Here is a 12,805-nt window from a genome sequence, read left to right as displayed (position 1 = left end):
GTGGGTGGACGGGTCTCGCGCGTGGTGTGCTGTTGCTAGTCTCCTGAACGGGCAGCAGACCTAACATAAAACGCCGAGCCCCAGAGGAAAGGCGTTGAAACAATTAACCGAATAATCAAATAGTGCCCACCCATCTCGTTTGGGCGATCGAGGTTTCTTTGTATGTGGGTAGGTTTAAGATCAGACCGAGGACACATTTTCCATACGAAAGATGACGGGAATTTGGAATTCTGTATCCCAAATGCCGCCCAGGCTTTTTGGAAAAGGGAGAGTCAACTGAAACTTTAGAGAGTCTGGTTTGTAGATTTTGTTCAGGGGAAGACAAGAGAAGAGAATGGAGGTTGTGAGTTGCCGTGGTGGGACCGAATGGAGCAGCAGGCTCAGGTGACTGAATGGCTGAACCAGTTCCTCAGGTTGGTTGGGGGAGGGAATGGTATTTGCTTTTGACGGTGCTGAGGAAGGCCGTACTCTCCGTCTAATCTCTATGCGGCAGTGAACATTGGACCTGCTCAGCTGTGCACCCTTTTAAAACCTCCACCCTGCTTCCGTGGCCCAAATTCTTGTTCTCCCCCCCCCCCTCGCCTCCCGGGACCAAAGCTAGGCCCTGATACCCAAGAGCGCAGCATGTAGAAGAATTCAATGCCGGGCGCGGATGTTCGGGCTGGTGGTAAGAATTGGAAGCTGGATAGAAGTGGCAATAGTGGACTGGGTGGATCGGTGTTGATAATGTGTGTGACAATAGGTGCAGGAGTAGGCCATTCGGCCCTTCGAGCCAGCACCACCATTCATTATGATCATGGCTGATCATCCACAATCAGTATCCTGTTCCTGCCTTATCCCCATAACCCTTGATTCCACTATCTTTAAGAGCTCACTCCATCTCTTTCTCAAAAGTATCCAGAGACTTGACCTTCACTGCCTTCTGGGGCAGCGAATTCCATATATCCACTACTCTCTGGGTGAAGAAGTTTCTCAACTCTGTTCTAAATGGCGTACCCCTTATTTGAAAAAAGGCAAGAGGCTTCTTTTGCAATACTTCCAACCCAAATTGTGGTCAAAGCTACTTGGAGTGCAGGTGCATAGCTCCTTGAAAGTGGAGTCACAGGTAGATAGGATAGTGAAGGCGGCGTTTGGTATGCTTTCCTTTATTGGTCAGAGTATTGAGTACAGGAGTTGGGAGGTCATGTTGGGGCTGTACAGGACATTGGTTAGGCCACTGTTGGAATATTGCGTGCAATTCTGGTCTCCTTCTTATGGGAAAGATGTTGTGAAACTTGAAAGGGTTCAGAAAAGATTTACAAGGATGTTGCCAGGGTTGGAGGATTTGAGCTACAGGGAGAGGCTGAACAGGCTGGGGCTGTTTTCCCTGGAGCATCGGAGGCTGAGGGGTGACCTTATAGAGATTTATGAAACCACAAGGGGCATGGCTAGGGTAAATAGACACGGTCTTTTCTCTGGAGTAGGAGAGTCCAGAAGTAGGGGGCATAAGTTTAGGGTGAGTTGGGAAAAATTTAAAAGGGATCTAAGGGGCAATTCTTTCATGCAAAGGGTGGTCTGTGTACGGAATGACAAGGTGATGGAGTCTAGTACAACTACAACATTTAAAAGGCATCTGGATGGGTATATGAATAGGAGGGGTTTAGAGGGATATGGATCAAGTGCTGGCAAATGGGACTAGATTAATTTAGGATATCTGGTTGGCATGGACGAATTGAATCGAAGGGTCTGCTTCTGTGCTGTACATCTCTATGACTCTGTGATAGGACCTGCCCACCTCTGAGAAAGGCCATATTGTAGGTAAGGGATTATTCAGCTGGTTACCCAACTACAGACTCCACACCCAACCCTCACGTTCCAGTCTTCCCACATCATCACTTCCATTGCCGTAAGCCCCAATCGGTCAAACATCTCCACCCACAGCCAGGCCTCCCAAAAATCTCTCAAACCCACACTCTGTTGACCCCCCCCCCCTTCTTGTCATGCCCTTCCCGCCATTTGTCAGCCCTGCTCTCCTGTACCCCTGTTACCACCCTCCCCATCACCACCTCCACGAGCTCCCATCCCGTCGTTCCCCACCCCTCCCATGCCTGACGTCTCACCGCAGCCTTTCCCATACCGCAGCGCCCACCCCAGTACCCTCCCTCACCCCATTCACCCCCCCCCCCCCCCCACCCTCGTACCACACACCCGCCTCCTCCCACTCCCTCCAATCCCAGTAAGGACACAGGGTAGGCCATTTCGGATCCTGATTGAGATGAAGAGCCGAGATTTCCTTCAGGGCCTAGTATTTGGTGCTGGTGAGGGGAGGTTGTGGGTTTGGGCGTGGGGGGAGGGTCTCATGAATTCTGGCCGTGGGGGCAGGGTGGTGGTTTTAAAAGAGTGCACAGCTAGAGAGTGGGGAGCCTGTGGAACTCATTACCACAGTAAACAGTTGAGGCCAAAACATTGAATGTTTTCACAAAGAGGTTACATTTACTTCTTAGGGCTAAAGGGATCAAAAGGTATGGGGAGAAAGGGGGAGCAGCGTCTGGATGATCAGTCGTGGGGAGGAATGAAGGGCCGAATGGCCTACTCCTCTTAGTTTCTATGTGTCTCCCTCCAGTCCATGCCCACTAACCCCCTCCCCCATTAATATTGAGAGATTTCCTTCATTTTTCTGATGCTTGAAGACCTTTGGGCATCTCCAGTAAAACCGAGCTCACTTTTTATGTTGAACAGATTCACGGAGCGAGCGACCGGGAGCTGACGCGACAGTGGACGGAGCCTCTGAAGCAATCCCCGTGCCTTCAGCTGCCCCGGCCCAGCCTGCGCCAGGGGGTGAGGAGCCCTGTGTCGAGGGGAGGAAGGAGCAGCCTCGACGGAGCCCCACAGAGAGGGAGGAGGGCTGCGCCGAGGCGGGGAGTAGGCTGCTTTGGCATGAGGCCTGCTCTCCTGAGTCTGCCCCGGGCCTGGCAGAGGATGAATGCCCCCAAGCTGGGCCCACACCGCGGGCCGCCAAGGAGACAGTGAAGGCCCCTCCGGACGCTGACGGCGCCACCCAGAGGCCGAGGCCCACCCTGCCAGCCTTGGCGGCTAGGGAAGGCCCAGTGGGCACCAGCATGACCCTGCCCAAGGTGAGGACGCCGCTGGCTCCGAGGGACAGCATCCAGCTGGCAAAGAAACACCTCAGCCAGCCGCATGCCGGAACCGCTGACAGGCCCCACCGTGTCGTCCGCATCGACATCTGCCCCTCCTTCAAGCCTGCTGGCCCCGCCCGGCAACCGGTCCAGGTCCAGGAGACGGACATCGACGACGTTCCTGAGCAAATGGAGACCGAAGAAAGTGGCGGCGCCCCGGCCAAGGAGTGCTCTGTCCCCTCCCCGACGTCATCACCGTCACCCGCGCCAGCCTCGCTACCGTCACTACCTGCATCGAAAGAGGCTTCGGTAGATTCTGAAAGCTCCCCCCCCAGGAACGAGCCTCCGCCTCCCCCCTTGCATCGTTTGCCCTCCTGGGTAAGAGGAATCATTTCTGAACCTTTCTTCAGCCTACCCCACTGGGCCAAGCCTGGGTTCCACTTTCCTTACTTTGCAACAGTTTACCAGACTGATTCCTGTGACTGTCGTAATCACTGGGAGTTTAGAGAATGATAGAAACCTGTAGAATCCTAATAGGGTGGCACGATGGCTCAGTGGGTAGCACTGCTGCCTCACAGCGCCAGGGACCTGGGTTCGATTCCAGCCTCGGGCGACTGTCTGTGGGAAGTTTGCACGTCCTCCCTATGTCTGGGTTGGTCCTGTGTCTGGGTTGGTTTCCTCCCACAGTGCAGGTTAGGCAGATTGGCCAGGCTAAATTGCCCGCAGTGTCCAGGGATGTGCAGCCCAGGTCGCTTGGCCATAGGGAACGCAGGGTCACAGGGACAGGTGTGGATTGCGCTCCGAAGAGTCGGTGCGGACTCAATGGGCTGAATGGCCTGCTTCCACACCATCAGGATTCCACAATGCTAATGGCAGGAAGGATGTTCCCAATGATCAAGCAGTCCAGAGCCCTGAGTCACAGTTTAAGGATACAGGGTAGGCCATTGGTGAGAAATTCTCTTCACCCAGAGAGTAGTGAGCCTGTGGAGTTCTTTGCCAGTTAAAGTGGTCGAGGCAAAAACACCGAATGTTTCCAAGGAGCAGCTAATAGTTCTTCAGGGCTAAAGGGGTCAAAGGGTATGGATTGAAAATGGGAACAGGGGACTCGGTTGGACATTGAACCATGCTCATCATGAACGGCAGACCAGATTCAAACGGTCGAATGGCCTGCTCCTACTCCTGTTTTCTGTGTCTCTGCATCTGCATGCCAGCTAGGCTGTAATGTCCGCTCCCCCCCCCCCCCCAGGTCACCCATTCCCCGTCCCCCTCATGGAATTGACCTCTGAACCCTGAGGTCCCTCCTGTCAGGCAGAGTGCTGCTGGAGGCTGTGACTGAGACACGTTACTCGGTGATTATATGGTCCCAGCCGTGGAGAGAGAAGAATGCCCGAATCCATAAATAGAGGTAGTGTTTTCTGCACCACAGGAAAACAATGATTACTGGGATTACATGTCTGAGTTTCCTCGGGAAATTGCCTCAACATTTACTTAAAGAGAAGCGAGGTGCACACTAGCACGTAAGAGTGATTTATTTCAGCCTCACTGATTGTCACATTTTGGGAACAGAACTGTAGAAATGATGCAGCACAGAATGGGGCCATTTGGCCCATCTTGTTCATGCTGAGGCGGCCATTTTCTAATCCCACCATATCGCCCACGGCCCAAATCTCTGCAGCTTACACAACTCAAGGTTCAGACTCAGGTACTTTTTAAAAAAGAGCTTAGAGTCTCCGTCTCCACCACCAACTCAGGCAGCGATTTCCAGACCACCCATCACTCTCTCCATGAAAACATTTTTCCTCATGTCTCCTCCTGCCACTCAGCTGGAATCTACGGCCCCTGGTTTTTGAACTCTCTGCCAAGGGAAACAGGTTCCTCCTGTCTATCTCTACCCCTCACAGTTTTGTATACCTCAGTCATGTCAGTGATCAGCCTTCTCTGTTGCAAGGAAAGCAATCCCCCAATCTCTCTCACATCAGTTAAAACCCGGGATAAGCTCACCTCTGCTTGGCTCAGGATAGCTGGACAGTCGGCCATTGAGTTTGCTCCACCATTCAATGAGATCAAGGTTGACTTGATAATCCTCACAGGGCAAAAGTGAGGCCTGCAGATGCTGGAAGCCAGAGTTTAGATCAGAGTGGTGCTGGAAAAGCACAGCAGGTCAGGCAGCATCCGAGGAGCAGGAAAATCGATGTTTCGGGCAAAAGTCCTTCATCAAATCCTCACGTCCACTTTCCTGCCTTTCTCCCTTGATTCCCTTCTGTTTCCCCTCTGTCTGTATGTGTGTCTCTGCCTCTGTCTCTCTCTGTCTCTCTCATACTCTCGCTCTCTTTTTCTCACGTGTGCGCTCTCTCTCTTGCTCTGTTGCATGCATTCCCTCTCACATTCTCTCTCTCACACTCTCACTCGCTCTCTCTCACTCTCTCTCTCTGAGAGCTTACTGGCGACTATGTTGGAGTGGTGTTTGCCCTGGTTTGGTCAGACAGTCAGACCTTTCAGCAGCACCCTGACACACCCTCCATTTAAGAGTGTTGCAATCCGACAGTGCTCAATACTGCACCATGACAATGACAAGGTTAGACCTAGAATTTGCGCTCGAGCGCAGGACATCAACTCGAGGATGAACGTGCTGTCTGCTGCGCTATAGCTTACCATGTCGATTCTGATCACTGGTGCAACTTTGGTAGTTAACTCTTCTCTGCACCATACCCATGATGGGGGTGGGGGGTGGGGGAAGAGTCATTTAAGCTTTACTGATTTCCAACTGTTTATTCCCTGCCCTCACCCCACCTCCTCCTCCCCCCCTCCCCCCCCCCCCCTTCACCATTGCTTGTGTTTACAGGAAGGTCGAATTTACGCCCTTGCCAAGTCTGGCATGAGGATGTCCGAGGTGACATTGGCCAACAGCTCCATGAAAAGATGTAAGTGAGGTTGGTCGAGGGGACTCCTTGTTGGTGAGCTCGATTGGTTGTTCCTGAGATGGAGTGGTCTCCCCTGTGGTGGGATCGAGAGCCCTTTATCACTAAACCAGGAGTCAGCTCCGTTCCCCCCGGTGAAGCCCATTCCTGGGCTCCTCGACATCGGGTGTGGGGGGGGGGGAGGGGTGGGGGGGATTGGCCAAGACCAATCGATGGGCCGCGTTCTGAGAAACTAAGATCCCCCTCCTCCCCCAACCCATTGCACTTTTCCAATCTTGCGACATTGCAGTCAGTTCACGTCTTGTAGTCGTGCTCTCACTGGAAGGCGGCGGCGGAGCCTAGCAAAATCCCACAGACTGGGCCGGCAAGCTGCTAGTCTGTCTCACCAGCGGGTCGTGGGGATAAATACTGGCCCCGGAGATGGGGGAAGTATCATCACCGCAGGTTCTTATACGTTATCCGACGGTGGTGGGGTGGGGGGGAATGATCATGGACCTCTCACCTGAGAGGTGGCATCTCTGACAGTGCAGCACTCCCTCAGGGCTGTACCATGAGTGTCAGCTTCCCAGGGACGAGAGCAGGGCTTGGACCCCAAGACCTTACACTGTAGGGTCGTGTGTAAAACAGTGGGTGATGTGGATGCAGGTGAATTTTGTGCCACTTGGTGTGGTAATGACTAACTAAATGGTTTATGTTCCCTACCTTTGCATATGTCGATGTGAACAGACTGTTCCTATCGGTACATTGTGGGTGAGCCCCTCCCAAGGTTATGTAGGCATGATCAATCTCCTAGGCATTAAGGACATAAGAACTTGGGGCAGGAGTAAGCTTTGTCAAACCTGCTTCACCGTTTGGTGTGGTCATGGCTGATCTCACACAATCCTTACTGTGTGGAAAGAGGCCATTTGGCCCATTGAGTCAACCCCGACCCTCCAAAGACCAACCAATCCAACTCTGCATTTCAGCATGGCCAATCCATCTAACCTGCACATCTTTGGACTGTGGGAGGGAAACCGGAGCACCCGGAGGAAACCCACGCAGACACGGGGAGAATGTGCAAACTCCACACAGACAGCTGCCCAAGGCTGGAATCGAACCTGGGACCCTAGCGCCATGAGGCAGCAGTGCTAACCTCTGAGGTCACTCTCATCTTGGCCTCAGCTCCACTACCCCACCCTCTCCCCCTTTAAACCTTTAATCCCGACATGAAAATTCGATGTCAAACTGGATGTCCTCTGTCAGGGGAGAAAAAGGTTTCGTTTTCTTCAACCGTTTTTGCTTCTGACTGGAGGAGGAGGTGGTGGTGGTCAGGGGGATGGGAGGAGTCATGTGACAAAATCTAAAGGGGCATGGATAGAAATCACATTCCCCCTCTCCTATCCAGGGGCCTCCTCCCCCTCACCTGAACTTCCCAGGGAACCAGAGTCCAGTTCTACCCTCACCCAACTTCTCCCCCTCCCAACCTCTAGCATCAATGCTTCCCCCCCTCCCCACCATCCCCCCCCCCCCACACTTCACTTCAGCTATGATGAAGTGACACCTAGACTTGAAAGGTTAGCCTGTGATCTCCAGCATCTGTTGCTTTGGGTAAGGATTCCAGCACCTGCGGTGATGTGTTCCTCCAGTTCTTTGGGGCCAGTTTCCCCCCCCCCCCAGGCCCTGATGAAACCTCCGGGGAGCTGGTGACACCAGTGAGGAGTTGCCCGGTGAAGTGTGGAAGCCGACCCAGGGACCTCACTGGACACATCCACTTTGTACAGCGAGGTGCCCTCTTCCTTTATTCCTTTAGCTGTTGGTCAGTGTTCTGCCTGGCTCCTGCACAGCTGTCCACCCGGGGAGAGAACCCTCCGCCTCGGATGTGCTCCAGCTCACGTTACAGGGAGCAGCAGTTTCCAACTCAGTCCCCCGTGCGGCGCGGATCGAAGGAGGGTCTCCCCGTCCCCTGTAATTAAAGGCTGTGTTTACTGGTAAATCCTCACCAGCACTGGCTTCAAAGCCTTAAATAAACAGAAGGCAGGGTGGCCAGATCTGAGGAGGGTTGAAAGAAATCAAAAGAGGCAACAGGTTGGGGGGGCGAGGGGGGGGGGGGGGGGCGAGGGGGTGGGGGGCGAGGGGGTGATGATGAATTCTCCACTTTGATTGGTTTTCATCAGACTTGGCTTTCAGCCTCTTCCAGCTGGAATTGCGAAGTCCTGTGGCTCTGTCCCGTGCTCTGGCTGCCGTCCTCCAGAGATGGCAGGTCTCCCTTCAGCACACAGGCTAGGCCGGGCCGAGTGGCAAACTGCAGCCAGTGACTTGGGGGTTTGTCCTGGGCTTGGGGTTGGTGGGAGGAGCTGCTTCATCAAGCAAGGGTGAAGAGAGCGCTGCTCATTTCCCCTCCCCACCCCAAAACGTACTGAGCAAGGTGTGGAGATCCGAACACAAGGCCCGGTTTTACTTTATCGCTTTGAAGTTGAGGGGGGGGGGGGGGGGGGGGGGTGCCTGCAGCACCCTCTCCTGGGAGGCCTCGCCCCCCACCCCCCCTCCCCTCTTGGCGCCGCCAAGAATGCCAGCTTATTGTCCAAAAGGGTCTACAGAGGACCCTCGATTATCCGAACGATACAGGCGAGGAGTATTTTGTTCAGATAATCGAATGTTCAGGTAACCGAATGCTGGATAGCAGAGCTTAGCCAAGCATCGGGACCCTGCCATCTTGCTCGGATGATCGAATGTCGGATAATCGAGGCTCCTCGGTATTTGACCAGTTCCACCAGCACCATTGAGTGGGTCTCAGCCTCCCCTGATTCTCTGTAACTCTAAATGGAGTCTCGCAGCCTGTCCACCCGACTGAGTCAAAATGAGAGCCGAATGCCACTCCAGTCACCTCCTCAAGGCTTCTCACTTTTTTCCAATATTAACCAGTGTCAGGTGGGATGGCAGCCATGTTGACCCGAGTGGGGAGGCTCAAAGCAACAGGCTCCTTTTTAACACAGCAATCACGGCCCTGTGAGTGATGCAAAATCAGAACCCAACTCCAATTTTAGGCCAGAACTGTTTGGGAGCTGCAACACTTGTTCCTTCTCAACAGGCTCCACGGGCGATGGATGTGAGAAGGCCCAGCTCAGTCAAGATATTTCCACGGGCCTTAGGGAAGCAGGTGAGGTGAGGTGAGGGGGGGTTGGCCAGAGGTCAAAGGAAAGCTCCCTGTCTGGGTGAACCAAGCTCTAACTTTCACACTATTCACCTCGTGTAATTTTCTGTCCTCTCCTCCAGTGTCGAACCTTCCTGGGAGTCTAACCTCCGGGCCTTTCGCTCATCTCATCTACAAGAACGTGACGGTTCCTGTCTACACCACTCTGAAAGGGGTAAGGCAATGAACTGGCTTGCGAGAGGTTCGCTGACCGGACGCAGCCCTCAAGGAACTAGGCTAATACTTTCCATTTGTAAGCTTGTCACGGGGAAAGCTGTTCAACTTGGTAGGAGTATCTCGAATGTGGTGAGGCCGTTGCGAGGCGGGGCAGGCATTTATTTTGACTTGGCTGCTCAGGATGTTATGATGAGAATCGGAGGGAGTCGTGAACACAGCCCAGTCCGTCACACAAACCAACCTTCCACCCGTTGGCTCCATCTATACTTCCTGCTGCCTGGGGAAGGTAGCTGACATCATCAAAGGCCCCTCCCACCCTGGTCATCATCTCTTCCAACCTCTTCCGTCCAGAAGCTTAAACAACAGATTCAGGAACAGCGTCTTCCCCCCTGTGATGAGATTTCTGAGTGGGCCTCTCAAATCTTGAATTGGTCCCCCCTCTTTCTGTACCTTTGTTGCAGCCGGGACCTTGTCCTCCTCGCTCTGTTCTATCACTCTATTTGGTATGATCTGCCTGTACTGTGCACAAAACAAAACTTTTCACTGCACCTAGGTACATGTGACAGGAATGAATCTAATCAAAATCAAAAAATAATCTCTTGAACTGCTGCAGACCAAAGGGACACCCACAACGCTGTTAGGGAGAGAGTTCAGGGTTTTGGCCCAGCGACACTGAAGGAATGGCTATATATTTCCAGGTCAGGATGGTGGTTGATTTGGAGGTGGAGGGGGTGGCGTGCAGCTGAGGTTGTTGCCATGCACCTTCTGCCCTTGTCCATCTAGATGTGCAGGTTTGGAAGGAGCTGTTGATGGACTTGCGTTGAGTGACCACAGTGAACCCAGTGTATAGCTGCACACTGCTGTTCCTGTGCATTGTGGTGGAGGCAGTGAAGGCTGAGTTGACCCCATTTCCTTCCACCTCTCACACACTCTTCCTAGGAAGGATTTGTTGGTTAGCGATCAGGAGAGAGAGCACTGCCTGTCTCCTCAGGGATTCACTTCAGCGTAATGGCTACCAACAGCGCCCAGCATGTCAATGGTCAAATGTCCTGCTTGTGTAGTTTATTAATAACCTGAAATAAATTCTCTTCACGTGCGATCTGACTCACAAACTGATCGCGAGGCCTTTCCACATGAACAGGAGGCTACACTCTTGCATCTCAGTGGTTAGCAATGCTGCCTCACAGAGCAAGGGCCCTGGGTTCGATTCCACCCTCTGGGTGGAGTTTGCGTGTTCTCCCTGTGTCTCCACGGGCTTCCTCCAGGTTTAATCCCACATTCCAAAGATGTGCAGGTTAGGTGGATTGGCCTTGCTAAATTACCCAGACTCTTAACTGCAACTCTGGGTGATTAGGGATGGGCAATCAATGTTGGCCTCATCTGTGAACGAATTAGAAAATTTTTTTTTTAAGAAGTGACTCCAATCCCACAGTGAGGTGGTTAACGCCCACCTGCCCTCTGAAATGGCAACTAGGGATGGGGCAACAACACCTCACATTGATGCCCACTCTTACCTGACGCCCCCCCCCTCCCCCATCACAACTGTGAAAGAAAACACTTCAGCCATTTTAAAAAGTAGACATTGTTCCCATGTGTTGTTCCCATGTCTTGTTGGGAAGGCAGCATTTATTGCCTTAAAGTCACCTTGCAAAAGACTCAGTGAAGTATCCATACATGGCACAGAGTGTGGGGAAGGTGTCATCATCACAAGAAAGGGTAGTTGGTGGGGAGGGTTCAAATTCTTAAAAAGAAAAGGACCACCTGACCCACGATAGGATGTAACTGTTGCATCACTGCCAAGCCAATACCCGAGTCCCTGGCTGCAGCTTTGCGTGCAGGCCTCCTTACCCAGCAGCCTCTCAATCCAGCCAGCACCAGGCAGGAAGCGGGGAAGAAAGTGTCCCGTCCCACACTTCCACCAGAAAAATCCATCCCCCGGAATGCCTGGCTTTTCCACTCACTCTCTGGCCCTCAAACTGAACAATGCTGGACTCAGTCTAACAGCAGGCTGACCCCATCTCCAACAGGTTTCAAACGAAAAGTTCCCAAAGGAGGTGAAAACGACATGAATTTCTTTCTTAATTTTGCCCTGGGTCTTGCTCGGGCCTCACCCTCGAGAGATCGATCTTCAATGCTCCAGTCCTGCAGGCCCCTCTGAGGCACAGCCTGGATATTTCTCTCTCAGTGTCTGACTCTCAGTGTCAGCTGAGAGGCCTGGGCCTCTGTCGAGGAGCTCAGCACGGGCTTGCTGCGGTTTGTCCCAAGCGAACGGCTGATTTCTTTCCTTCCTGACGCAGAAAGCCACCCAGATCAGCAACGTTCCCTTTCCGGACGAGTCGTCGGGATCCGACGACGACAGCAGCTCCCAAGCCAGCTTTCGGACGTCTGCCGTGGGATCGGAGACTAGGAAGAACAGTGGACCCGGGAGCCCCCGAGCTGTGAAAAGAGGTAGGCATTTGTCAGGATGGGAAACTCAGAGGCTGGCGTTAGTCATAGAGTCGTATAGCATGGAAACAGATCCTTCAGTCCGCCCAGTCCATGCCAACCATGTTACCAAGCTAAAGTAGTCCCACCTGCCCGCGCTTGGCCCATGTCCCTTCAAACTCTTGTGGGCGGCACGGTGGCACAGTGGTTAGCACTGCTGCCTCACAGCGCCAGAGATCCAGGTTCATTTCCCGCCTCAGGCGACTGACTGTGTGGAGTTTGCACATTCTCCCCGTGTCTGTGTGGGTTTCCTCCGGGTGATCCGGTTTCCTCCCACACTCCAAAGATGTGCAGGGTCAGGTGAATTGGCCATACTAAATTGCCCATAGTGCTAGGTAAGGGGTAAACGTAGGGATATGGGTGGGTTGCGCTTCAGCGGGGCGGTGTGGACTTGTTGGGCCGAAGGGCCTGTTTCCACACTGTAAGTAATCTAAATTTTCCTATTTATGCACTTATCCAAATTTCCTTTAAATATTGTGATTGTGTCCGCCTCCACCACTCCCTCTGAAAGGTCATTCCACTCACAAACCACCCTCAGTATAAAAACATTGCCCCTCATGTCTTTTTTAAATCTTTCTCCTTACTCCATAAAAATATGCCCCCTAGTTTTGAACTCCCCCACTCTCAGGAGAATACCTTTCACTATTTACCTTATCTGTGCCCCTCGTGAGTTTATGAAACTCAATAAGGTCACCACTCAACCTCCTATGTTCCAGTGAAAAAAATGTCTTTCCAGTCGTATTTTTGTACCTCAAACCCTCCAGTAACAACAACGTCCTGGTAAATCTTTTCCGAACCCTCTCCAGTTTAATAATATCCTTCCTATCCCAGGGTGACCAGAACTGGACGCAGTTCTCCAGAAGAGGCCTCACCAATGTCCTGTACAATCTCAACATGATGTCCCAACTTCTATACCCAAAAGACTGAGCAATGAAGGCAAG

At 52.8% G+C, this 12,805-nt stretch overlaps 1 protein-coding gene across 3 annotated transcripts in view; it reads left to right on the top strand.

Annotated features, from left to right (window-relative positions):
• The window catches only part of plekhh1 (pleckstrin homology domain containing, family H (with MyTH4 domain) member 1), a 161,145-nt gene that overhangs the window by 77,816 nt on the left and 70,524 nt on the right, over positions 1-12,805 (top strand). For all 3 annotated transcript variants that reach the window (XM_072569296.1, XM_072569295.1, XM_072569297.1), the window contains 4 exons: positions 2,719-3,494; positions 5,959-6,037; positions 9,287-9,378; positions 11,678-11,828. In XM_072569296.1, coding sequence (XP_072425397.1) covers positions 2,719-3,494; positions 5,959-6,037; positions 9,287-9,378; positions 11,678-11,828 — 1,098 coding nt within the window. The remainder of the gene's footprint in view (positions 1-2,718; positions 3,495-5,958; positions 6,038-9,286; positions 9,379-11,677; positions 11,829-12,805) is intronic.

The sequence above is a fragment of the Chiloscyllium punctatum genome, chromosome 4, assembly GCF_047496795.1.
Source record: "Chiloscyllium punctatum isolate Juve2018m chromosome 4, sChiPun1.3, whole genome shotgun sequence".
In the NCBI taxonomy this organism is placed as follows: Eukaryota; Metazoa; Chordata; class Chondrichthyes; order Orectolobiformes; family Hemiscylliidae; genus Chiloscyllium; species Chiloscyllium punctatum.
Note: the sequence above shows the minus strand (reverse complement) of the source record. Positions and strands in the feature narration are given on the sequence as shown.